The 12,411-nt window shown below is 40.4% G+C and overlaps 1 protein-coding gene across 5 annotated transcripts in view; it reads right to left on the bottom strand.

Annotated features, from left to right (window-relative positions):
- The window catches only part of HPS5 (HPS5 biogenesis of lysosomal organelles complex 2 subunit 2), a 24,490-nt gene extending 12,079 nt beyond the window's left edge, over positions 1–12,411 (bottom strand). For 3 of the 5 annotated variants that reach the window (XR_009962853.1, XR_009962854.1, XM_062608848.1), the window contains exons 1-11: positions 11,408–11,619; positions 10,815–10,925; positions 10,061–10,125; positions 7,964–8,156; positions 6,367–6,504; positions 4,871–5,082; positions 4,472–4,543; positions 4,148–4,236; positions 2,365–2,543; positions 1,975–2,133; positions 381–540 (exon numbers count right to left, since the gene is read on the bottom strand). Coding sequence is in view for 3 of the 5 variants with exons in the window: in XM_062608848.1 (XP_062464832.1) it covers positions 381–540; positions 1,975–2,133; positions 2,365–2,543; positions 4,148–4,236; positions 4,472–4,543; positions 4,871–5,082; positions 6,367–6,504; positions 7,964–8,156; positions 10,061–10,125; positions 10,815–10,925; positions 11,408–11,515 (1,486 nt within the window). In the remaining 2 variants the exon portion in view is untranslated. Of the gene's footprint in view, positions 1–380; positions 541–1,974; positions 2,134–2,364; positions 2,544–4,147; positions 4,237–4,471; positions 4,544–4,870; positions 5,087–6,366; positions 6,505–7,963; positions 8,157–10,060; positions 10,126–10,814; positions 10,926–11,407; positions 11,620–12,388 lie in introns of those variants that run through there. The other 2 variants (XM_062608847.1, XM_062608849.1) reach the window with 2 other exon arrangements.

The raw sequence follows: 12,411 nt of genomic DNA, 5'->3' as shown, positions 1-12,411 counted from the left end.
TTCAAAGCTCAATTAACACTGACATAGTCTGCTGAGAGACTCTTGGTATTAATGCTAAATTGCACATTGAGGGATTGGGAAGGTGGAATTTGAGTGAAGTCCCAGCTTGGTAAAAGCCCTCTGGATCTTTTTGTCTTGTTTCTCTGGGTTTTGTTTCTTTTTAAGCTTAAGATTTCTGTGGAGCTAGCATTTCACCCCAATGTTTCAAGAAAGAATTTGACTGAAAGGTGGGGTGACTGTTCCCATTGATCAAATTAGAGAATTTAAATCATGGATATCACAATAATGGAAAGTAAGAATATAGAGCCAACCCAATCAAATAATTATAAACTAAACAGAAATTGCATCCAAATAACATTATTTTCATTAAGAAACATTACCAAGTTCTACTTGCTCATCTTCCTGGTGTGCAGGAAATTCTTTAAGTCTCTCATCTTCTGAGAATGTTTGACTGTGGAGAGAATTTGAATCTTCATCTGACTGACTGCCTCTTCGGCTGATAACACGATATATTCCAGAGTCTAAGACACTGAAACTTTCCTGTTAGACAAGGGAGAGGACTTAGATGTTTAAGAGTTGTACTTCCTTGTTAAACTTCTTGCAATGAACTAAACCAACCATACCCACACAAATAACCTCACAGCACTTCACTATTCACTGTCTGGAAAAGTCCTATATAACAGCATATTTTTGACATGCAGATTGGAAAAGTACATAAGTGGCAGCCCAGCGACTTAATAAAGATGCATATGCTGCAACTGCTTTCAGGAAAGAAGCCTGTGAGCAACTGATGTAGTTGGTACAAGGCAAAATCATCTCTCCTTTAGTCCTGCATGCAAGATTGTCACTTTATCCCTTTGCACCTGTGCATCCAAGAGTCCATATTCCTTTTTGCTTGTTAATCATACCCAGCTAGCACACTTACAGATCCTGCTAAACTTTAGTTCCAGGACACACATACATTCTTTTGCTCATAAGTTTATGAGGTTTACTTTTCACATCTGCTAATGAAAAAAAAAAACCCAAACCCTGTCTACCACATCAAAATAGAATTTATGTTACTTTGGGTTTTTTAACTTTACTTTTTAAAGTTAACTTTTCACTGTTAAAGTGAAAGCAGCAGCTGATACTGTATTAACTATGAAATATTTCCCTTTTCTTGAAAAGCTGCTGAGAAGCTAAGACAAAGCACAAACAGCTGTACATGTAAAAGAATATTAGAAACATGCTTTGATTCCAGTATCTGAAGGGGGCCTATAAAGATGCTGGGGAGGGGCTCTTCATTAGGGACTTCAGTGATAGGACAAGGGGTAATGGGTTAAAACTTAAACAGGGGAAGTTTAGATTGGATATAAGGAGGAAGTTCTTTCCTGTTAGGGTGGTGAGGTACTGGAATGGGCTGCCCAGGGAAGTTGTGAATGCTCCATCCCTGGCGGTGTTCAAGGCCAGGCTGGACAGAGCCTTGGGTGGCATGGTTTAGTGTGAGGTGTCCCTGCCCAAGGCAGGGGCATTGGAACTTGATGATCTTAAGGTTCTTTCCAACCCTAACTATTCTATGATTCTATTCTATGATTTTTTTCCTTTGTGTTTTCTGCTTAAGCTTCATAGGACTAGGATTGTTCTGTCCATTCAGACACTCAGTTTTCACCACAGAAAACTACAGTTTTAGTCAAGATGACCTTAAATGAAGCATGTTAGGATATTAACCTCAGCTGAGGAGAAAGCCTTCTTTGATCAATCTTTGTCTATATCTCAACCATTAGCTACAAGATAACATGGAAAAAAGGCAGTGATCTGAAAGCTTAAAGAATGCAAGCAGTAGTATTTCATACCCCTCTACCTTACCTAATTCTAGAAAATAGCATTATCAACTGTAGTAGATATGGTAAAAATGAAAGCCTCAACTTCAAAGTGATTTTAAGCCATAAAGATAAGATCTACAGGTAATGTATTTGGCACGACCTATATACATACATGAGATGAAATACTACTCCTTCTACTGCTGCCTGCAGAATCTAGAGGTTCCAACTTTGAAATCAATTCTTCTAGTTGCAGAGTAAGATCTTGTTGGGTTGAGGCATCCAGCTGAGACTTTAAGTGCTCCAGCCTGTCTAAAGGCAAATTTTTTCTTGCCTAAAAGTACACAGTGAAATAGAAGCGTTATTATTTCTAAAGTACATGTGAAAAGCAAAAAAGTACCATACATGCAGGCTAATTTTCATCTGAAAACTAGAATGCTTGGAATACTTTTTAACCCCCCCCCAAAAAAAAAATAATTTCAAAACCCTATGGAACTCCAAGGAAAATGGGGGCAAGAAACAGAGTGAAATGGCGCTGCACATTTACAAAGAGGTATTTACTTACTCTGCAAGAAATAACTGCATTTTGGAAAAGGCAACAGACCCTGGCAGCAAGGGTCCAGAACCCTCTTCTCATCAGACGCTCTATGCAGCGGTCTACCAGCAGAAGGGAGAGATGAACAACTTTTCCATTTGTATGCAGACAGAACAACTCATTTTTGTAAACTGCAATATCCTGAATATCTGCAAAACCAGATGCACAGAAATATCTAAAGGACTGAAATCATGAGTCAATATTCCTTTCTGTTCCTGAAAGAAGGTGGAAAGGTATTTCCTATCTGACTGTAAAAGTGTACAAAAGCCTAACACACTGTAGCATAAGTGGCATGGAGAAAACAAACATTGAAGAATGCTAAGCTAGCATTTAATGACTACACAGCACAGTCAAAGTATCAAAGCTTTCCAGAGATGCATTTCTAGAAAGCATTTCTAGAAAACATTCAAAAAGCACACCTGAGTTACTGAAAAGCTCCCTTCTCCTCTGAAGGAGGACGAAAAACTCAAGACTGATGAAGATGAGAAATACATCATTGTTAGCTTTGAAATGGAAGGAAAACATCTGCTAGTAGAAAAATGCTTTGAACTTTCAGCAGTTTCCAAATGAAATAGTTATGTTATATGCAAATGTTCCATGACAACGGGCATTGGAAACTTAACACCAAATGGACTGGAGAAGGGAAAAGAAAAGACTGACGGACAATAACAAACCCTTCTAGGACTACGTCTATACTCGTACACACAAAACCATTTTTGAGGGTTAACTCATCTGCCAAATAAGTACATTCTCTGGCACTTGTTTAGACAGGTGTTAGAAAAAAAAAAGTGTTTAAGCTTTCAGCAGCCAGATTATCCTTCACAGGATACCTGACAATAAACCTTTGTGATGGTTTAAGCCCAGCTGGTAACTAAGAACCACGCAGCCACTCGCTCACCCTGCCCCCTGCCCTGGACAGAATGGGGAGGAGAACTGAAAGAATGCAACCCCCACAGGTTGAGATAAAAACAGTCCAGTAACTGAAGTACAATGTAATACTACTACTAGCAGTAGTAATAATAAGGGAAATAACAAGGAAAAAATATTAAACTAAAAGGGGAAAGGGAAAAAAAAATAAACCAATAAACAGCAGTGAGGCACAACACAATTGCTCACCACCCGGCAACTGATACCCAGCCCAACCAGAGCAGTGATCTGGCCCTTCCAGGTAACTCCCCCCAGTTTATATACTAGGCATGATGTGCTGTGGTATGGAATACCCCTTTGGCTAGTTTGGGTCAGGTGTCCTGTCTCTTCTCCCTCCCACTTCTTGTGCCACTCCTCACTGGCAGACCATTGAGACTGAAAAGTCCTTGATCAGGGTAAGTGCGACTCAGCAACAACTGTGTTTTATCAGCATTGTCCTCCACAGAATTGAAACTACAGCACTGCACAGCTACTAGGATGAAAATTAACTCTAACCCAACTGAAAGCAGGACAATCTGAATAAACACAAACAAGGAAAGGATATTGCAGGTTACCACCTCTCACTATTTGATTACTGTATTTTAAGATGCACTCTACACCATGTTTTGTTTCCCAAGCATATTTTCGTAAGTATGGAGGGAGGGGCTGGCTAGCAAAGGAATTGAAAGGGTTAATATTCAAGGATATATCTGAAAAATGACAACAAAAAAGTTCTCTGATCAATGTTCTGCAACCCAGCTACAAAAATTAAGCTATATAAGGCAAGGGCTTCAGAAGTGACAAACTTAACAGACAATATTATAAAGCAAAGATTCTTAGAGTTTACCTTTTACTTCACTCCAGAGTAAGACTTGAACGCTTTGGGGAAGAAAAATATAAATGCCTCTTTCTGTCCAGGTCATCACACAGTGCTCACTGCAAGCAAAGCAAACATTAATAGTGCAACAGTTAATTCTGGAAGTCACTGTAAAACACACACAGATGGCAGTGGCTCAAGTACAGGAAGTGAAAAGCGAGACAGTTCAGCATTGATACTTGGAAAATTCTATGCAAAAAGATGAACTTGGCAGTATAAATTAGGAGAATATACAACTTTTTTTTTATTTTTAACTCTGCTTTATCAAAGGAACCTATGCTGACAAATACTCACCTCAGATACAGTAGCCTGGGAAAAGGTAAAGACTGTGGAGAGCAGCTGGAACTAGTATAATGAGGATCCAGCCTGTAAAGCAAAATTATGGTGTTACAACTACAGTAATATCACTTCCTTAAGATTCTTAACCCTGCAAACACAAGGCTGGCTAAATAAACACAGCCTTATGACAGCAGCATTCATTGTGGTAGTTACACAGACATACCTGCAGAATCAAAGTTTCAGCATTTTTGATAACTACTGGCTTCTATTATTAGAGGAGAGTGTATTAAGATAACTAGGATTAACACTTGACTGCACTAGGCGTTTATTTAACTTTCTCAGCCTTATGCAGCTCTTCTCAGCTAGTCTAGAAATCCCAACCAAGTGTGTCACAGATAGCACTTGTGTTTCTACCTGAGAGAAACAACAGGGAGAGGCGGTGATGACAGCAGCTGCTTGAACTGATGTGTGCTTTGCACTTCCCCGTCAAAGTTCACCTCCCACATCCTTGAGCCAGGTCGAGCACAATATATTAATGGCTGCTGATTTCCACTGTTTTTTCCAGCAGGGAAGAAACATGCTCCAAATTCTCCATCTCTCTCTTTATTACCAATTTTCCAGAACTTCTCTCTAGTGAAAAAAAAAGAAAAAAAATCAATACTCATTAAGGCTCTAATTAATTTTATATTTTTCTTGAAGAATAAAAATACTAAATCCAAGTTGGTGATTTGGTTTTGATGCTCAAAATAATCTGCCATTGATATTATAAAGCCTGCATGAAGTTTATGAAAGACAAAAAATGCAGAAATATTCATTAGGCTAAATGTTTAGATCATTAAAAGGTTTTTTAACAGCAGAACCAGCTGGTCAACCTGGTGATGGGGAAGGTGATGGTGCAAATGATAAGAGAAACCGTTTCCAATCACATGAAAGATAAGACTGTGATTATGTATGGTTAGCATGGATTTATGAAGGGGAAATCATGTTACAACATGATGAGTGGCTTGATAGATGAGAAGAGAGCAGTGGATGTTGTTTAGCTTGACTTCAGTAAGGCTTTTGTCACTGCCCCTAACATCTTCACAGAAAAGCTGAGGAAGCATAGGCTAGACAAACGGACATTAATAAACACAATGCCCTGCACAGAGGGAAGAACAACCCAAGGCATCAGTACAGGCCACCTGGGTGGAAAACAGCTTGTAGAAAAGGACCTGGGGGTCATGGTGAACAAGCAGCTGACCGTAAGTCAGCAATGCACTCTTTTTGCAATGGCAGCCAATCTGGACTGCATTAGGAAGAGTGTTGCCAGCAGGTCAGTGGAAATGATCTTCCCCTCTTCTTGGCACTGGTGAGGTATCTGGAGTGCTAGGTCCAGTTCCAGGCTTCTCAGGACAACAAACACAGGGACATACTGGAGTAAGTCCAGTGATGGGCCACGAAGACAACGAAGGGATTGCAGCACCTGTCTTAAAAGAGGCTAAGAGAGCTGGGCTGGTCAGCCTGAAACAGGGAAAGCTCGGGGTAGAAACTCATCTGATCCCACATGTATAAATACCTGATGGGGAAGTAGAGAAGACAGAGCCAGACTAGTCTCAGTGGTGCCCAGTGAAAAGACAAGAGGCAACGGGCACAAATGGAAAGACAGATTCCATTTCAACGTAAGAAAAAGCTCTGTTGGGGTTGTGGGGGTTGTGAACCACTGGCAAAGGCTGTCCAGAGACCCTGTGGCATCCCTGTATTCTTGGAGACGCTGAAAACCTAACCAGACACAATCCTACAAGATCTATGTATTCTACCCAACTGTGCCATGAGCAAGAAAATTGGACTAGATGATTTCTAGATGATTAATGAGGTCACTTCAGGAACTGTGTGATTCTATCAAGTCCAGTATTTTACAAGTAAAATATAACTTGCCTCTCAGTATCACACAAATAAGTGCGTGTAAGTGAAGATATGAGCAGTCGTCCATCCAAATAATCAAGCTGAACAACCCGAGAATCTACAGTTGTTATAATCTGAACAGGAAACATCACAAAGGTAGCAGCAGCCTACAGTTAGAAAAAAGAAAATGTACTGGTCCTCAGTTCAAAGTAAAGATTATTTCATTAAGTTGCAAAATTAAGAAGAGACTCACACATGCTATAAATACGCAGCATAAGACAGCAGTTCCCTTTTTCTCTCTTTACAAAACAAAGCTTCAATGCTCAAAGCATACAAATCTACAGCCTCCTTTTCCCAAAACTATTACTGAAAGTTTAAAAAAAAAAAAAAAATCATTTTCCTGTAGAATCCTGACGTTTCTTTATAAAGAGTGTGTTTTCTATAACATTTAGAGAGGTTTTACTCTTGCTTTTGTAAGCTTTGTGCTTCTGCAAATTCTCGTAATTCTTCCCACAGGTACTTTCAAACAGCAAACAGTTTTATGGAGACAAGTGTGATTACTTGATACAAAAACCCCCACAAACCTTCCACTGGATTTAAGTGGTTTACACTAACTCACTTTCTCTAATGCCCTGCAGCAAATTACCTGAATGCTATTTATTAAACTAGTGCCTCAGTTTGCATGGGTGGCAGAAACAAAGTCACAGGCAGACTTCTTATTTAGAAGAATCTGCTGGGAACTGCACTCATTTTCTAGCAGTCACCATTTTGACAGCTTAAAGCTGTTTTATTTGTTAGGAAAGTGCCTAAGTATGTGACATGAGAAATTCAACAATCCAAGTCCTTAAGCAGACAAGAGCAGACAGATATTCTGTGAGCCATGCCCTTCTCCCCTCTTTTTCCTTCTTTTTCTGCAGTTGAATTTTTTGCTCCTATTTAAAGGCTGTTGTCTTGCAACTTTTAAGGAAACTTTATGAACGATTTTGACACAAGGGCTAGAAAGGACCTGGAGGAACACACCTACTTCCAAGTTGTGCTCCTTCTTACAGATTAAAAGTCAAGGGAAAGGACCTAGTAATGGTAAAACAAAGAACACTCGGGCTAAAATCAGGCTAGTATCACTAATAGATGTGTCCTTTGCGCAAGACGCAATGTACGTAAGCTCCACATTCACCTTTTAACTAATCTGTATGTTTAAGAACAAGAGTATCCAGAGACAGACAAGCAAAACTACAGACTGGTATTCCCCTTTCTCAGACCAACAGGTGAGCTGAACCTGTAGCTGGAGTCTAAGGAATCCAGCAGGCTCAGAAACACCAAGACTCTGAACTTGTATACTTGTAAATTCCAAGAGAAAGAAGCTCTGCCAGATTTTAATTCTGCACGTTTAAAAGTATTTTTATGTTGCATTACTAAAATAGCTAAAAGAGAAGGTGAGAAAGTTCATAGGTCAGGATTACTATAGATGTCTCAAGAGACTGAATCTTCAGCTCAACAGTCAAAGCTACCAGAACTTCATGAGCTGGCAAGTGTTCCTCTGTTCTGCTTTACTAAAATAAACAAAAAAATTCCACACCTCATCCCCTGTGAACCTCATCCTCTCAAGCAAAGTATGAGACATTTTACCTTCCCTTGTTTTGATGTGTTAACCTTGATGGCTGATACTTTTCCCACATGATCTCCTACAAAAACACGAAGAGCAGCTGTATCCCAACGCAGAGCTGTGACTTTTCTGCCCTTGTGCTCAGAGGAAACATAAATCCGTTCTGGCTTCCCACGACGCTCCTGATTCAGCTCCCAGACTACTACAAGACCTTGGCTACAACAATTAGAAAAGAAAATACAAACTGAGACTAAGTCTTCTAAAGTTTTATCAGTGATGAAGACACATTATTCCAAAGAAACAGAAAATCTAAGGGAAATAGAACATCTCGGAGCTGGTTGCATTTGAGGCTGCACGCTTTCAAGAACTGTCACATTCTTAATTCTCAAGAAGAGTAAGTGTCCCTCCTTGCATCACAGTGCATCAGCAGCTTTCTTTGGAAGGTTACTTTAACATTCACTGGAACTGCCAGTGACGATGCAGAAAAATAAGCATTCATATGGATTTTAAACAATGTAAGAAGTATTAACTACCAATCTCATTCTGCCAAGTTAATCAAGATCACAGAATCCTAAGGGTTGGAAGGGACCTCAAAAGATCATCTAGTCCAACCCTCCTGCAAGAGCAGGGTAACCTAGAGTACATCACACAGGAACTTGTCCAGGCAGGCCTTGAATATCTCCAACGTAGGAGACTCCACAACCCCCCTGGGCAACCTGTTCCAGTGATCTGTCACTCTCACAGTAAAGAAATTTTTCCTGATGTTCACATGGAACCTCCTATGCTCCAGTTTGTACCCATTGCCCCTTGTCCTATCACTGGACATCACTGAAAAAAACCTAGCTCCATCACCCTGACACTCACCCTTTATATATTTGTAACCATTGATGAGGTCACCCCTCAGTCTCCTCTTCTCCGAGTCCCAGCTCCCTCAGCCTCTCCTCATAAGGGAGATGTTCCATTCCCTTAATCATCTTTGTAGCTCTGCGCTGGACTCTTTCAAGCAATTCCCTGTCCTTCTTGAACTGTGGGGCCCAGAACTGGACACAATATTCCAGATGCGGCCTCACCAAGGCAGAGTAGAGGGGGGGGGGAGAACCTCTCTTGACCTACTACCCACACCCTTTCTAATGCACCCTAGGATGCCATTGGCCTTCTTGGCCACAAGGGCACATTGCTGGCTCATGGTCATCCTCCTATCCACCAGGACCCACAGGTCCCTTTCCCCTTCGCTACTGTCCAGCAGGTCAACCCCCAACCTGTACTGGTACATGGGGTTGTTCTTCCTCAGATGCAAGACTCTACACTTGCCCTTGTTGAATTTCATCAAGTTCCTCTCCGCCCAACTCTCCAACCTGTCCAGGTCTTGCTGAATGGCAACACAGCCCTCTGGTGTGTCAGCCACTCCTCCCAGTTTAGTATCATCAGCAAACTTGCTGAGGGTACATTCAGTTCCCTCATCCAGGTCGTTGATGAAAATATTAAACAGCACTGGTCCCAGCACCAACCTCTGAGGGACTCCACTAGTCACAGCCCTCCAGCTAGATTCTGCCCCATTGACCACAACTCTCTGCCTTCTTCCTTCCAACCAGTTCTTGATCCACCTCACTACCTGATCATCAAGCCTACACTTCCTTAGCTAATCTATGAGGATGCTGTGGGAGACAGTATCAAATGCCTTACTGAAATCAAGAAAAACCACACCTACTGCTCTACCATCATCCATCCACCTAGTTACTTGCTCATAGAAGGCTATAAGGTTGGTCAAACATGACTTCCCCTTGGAAAAGCCATGTTGGCTGCTCTTAATGACCCCCTCATCCTTGATATGTCTAGAGAGATACTTCTTTTGATGCTGAAAAGTCTAAAAGAGCAATTTATCATCATAACTTGAAATGCATTAGCTCACCCACCGATGTTCTGTTACAGAAAAAACACTTATTCTGGAACAATTATTCCATTACTCCAGAAAAGAAAGTTAAATAAACTGTCTGTGTGGAGAATTATTCTATAGGGGCTTCTACCACCTCTGCCCACCTCCAAGTTCTCAGCAGATGTGCAACTTAGAAGCTACTTCAAAATATTTATCTAGCATTCAGGTTTGCTAGTACATCACTCACCTGGTGGCAACAGCAACGTAGTCTTCATCATGCAAACAACAGGCAACCCGGGAAACTGCACCCTCCTGAAAGCAAGTACTGGAGTAAGTGCAGGTGGAAGTTTTTCTTACACTGCCTCTACCACTAGGCAACTTTCATCTTTAAGACATAAAACAGACTCATGTCAACAGCTGCTACCACTTTGTTGCGATGCAGTTTGGGGTTTGTTTGCAAACACTGAGCTTGCTCTAGAAAGAGGGAGCCATCATCATCAAAAGAAATGACTGCAGTTCATGCTCCAATTTGGAAAACACAGAAATCTGTCTCCTGTCCTCACACCTATGGAAGTTGTTTTGCCAGAAGTAAAAGTGAGATGTTCCCAACCTTAAAAGACAGCCTATCCTTCCTTTGCTTACACAAGTAGTTCATAGTTTGGACATCCAAACATTGTTCATTACCTACAGGTGACTTGCTCTGGTTTAAATATTTAGGCAACTTGGTTGCTGCTGTTAAAAGTAAGAATTTGAAAAACAAAGATCTGACCCTCTCAAGTAATTTCTTTCACACCTCATGAAATCTATTACCTCACGCGCTCTCGGGATGTACTCCAATACCACAAACTTTCTTAAATGGAGCAGTCCAAAACGTCACCTTATGGGGACAATTCAGCAAGCAGAAAACGCCTGCCGACTCTTAATAAAAATTAACTTGAAACAGTGTCTCTTTCCCAGTCCCATTTTCCCATAAATTTTTTTACAGAATTCTTTACCCTTACCTTATGAGCAAGAAAAAGTCTTTGCTTCCAGACATCTTTCTGTATAAGGTTCAGTCCTCCTCCTGAACTGCCCAGAGCTAGCCATCTCTTTGACACATCTATACACGTGCACTGAAGGAATAAAAACCATAATGCATAACATGTCTGCTTGTAAGTACTAATAACAGTATCTTTTGCTTGCATTTTTATGTTATTTTTAAAGGCTTCATTGTTTGCCAGTGGTGTACCACTCCTGAAACACTGGCAGCACAGCCAGATATTAAAACAACACACTCTACTATTAGAGCAAAAGGTATAAGGCACCAACTGTGTAAAGCTCTATTATCCACAGTTTCATTAAGAAAACACCACACAGACTCTTTGCCTTCACTTGTTCCCAAAGTTTTCCCTCCATAAGCTAGCAACACACAAAAAGAACAAGATGATTCACAGAACTACAGAATGGTTTGGGTTGGCAGGCACCTTAAAGATTATATCGTTCTGTAGGTTAATGAGATAATAAACCAAATAAGGTTATTATTTGAATTAAGGAAAAAAAAAACAAAACAACAGGAACACACACACCCCAAAAAGCTCACCCACCACAAACTCACCTTCAGACGACCAGAATCCAGCCTGAGTGCAGAAAGCAATGGATCCAAACATTCAAGCTCTGCCAAAACATGGTTGTAAGAGTCTGGAATTACTGGCACAGAGGCCATTGATGTACACAACTGGTGCTACTTGCTCATGGGTGTATTACAGCTTCAGCTTTCAGCTATACCTGCCATAAATAAAGTCAGTTCTTGATTAGCTCCATTTTTCAACATTTGTTACAAAAAAAAATCCAAACAAACCAAAAACCACACAAAACGTCTTCCTCTTCACAGAACACCAGGTTTCAGTCTTGCCAAGGGCTACAAATTAGACTCCTCCTTCATTTGCGAGGAGTTTTTGCTGAACTTCATTTCAGAAAATTTAACCTATCAGACACTAACCTTGGAAATACTTTAAACCACAGCTATTAAGATATATTTATACCTACCTGTAAAACAAATTCTGTCTACCTATGGAAAAACCCTTGGCTTTCCCCCCACAACACACACACTTGATTTGAAACTCATTTTCTCAAGGAAAACACTGAGCATTAGCATTTTATATCCACATCATCTTCTCCCCCAAAACCAAATTTAAGGAGTATTATCCTCAATTGATACCAAATTTAGGATTATCTGCATTTGTGCATTTTTAATACAACTACTCATAAACATGTATGAACTATCCTTTCCACAGCACCTCTTTTCCAGTATAGAAGACCAATAACTACTTAATTCTTGGTTTTCGTTCTGTTATCAAAGTTGCAACCTCATATACTTTTCCTAAAGAGCACATACTTTAAAATAATCTCTTGTTGAGGATTTTTTAAAGTTTAGACCTGTATGTTGCTTAAAACTCAGCTTCATATACTTCATAGCCAAGCGTTTGGATTTCTTAATAACGTTCCGTATGCAGCCCCATTAATTAACTTCCTCCCAGAAATACTGCCATGTGAAACTTTACACTTCCTTACAAGAAAAGTGAACTTTGACTCTTACCAGGCACCTTGGAAAGGGAAGAT

This window comes from Pezoporus occidentalis, unplaced genomic scaffold (assembly GCF_034315485.1).
Source record: "Pezoporus occidentalis ecotype Australia unplaced genomic scaffold, CSIRO_AGI_Poc_V1 ctg131, whole genome shotgun sequence".
Classification (NCBI taxonomy): Eukaryota; Metazoa; Chordata; class Aves; order Psittaciformes; family Psittacidae; genus Pezoporus; species Pezoporus occidentalis.
The sequence above is the reverse complement of the archived record's forward strand: the minus strand, read 5'-3'. Positions and strand labels throughout refer to the sequence as shown.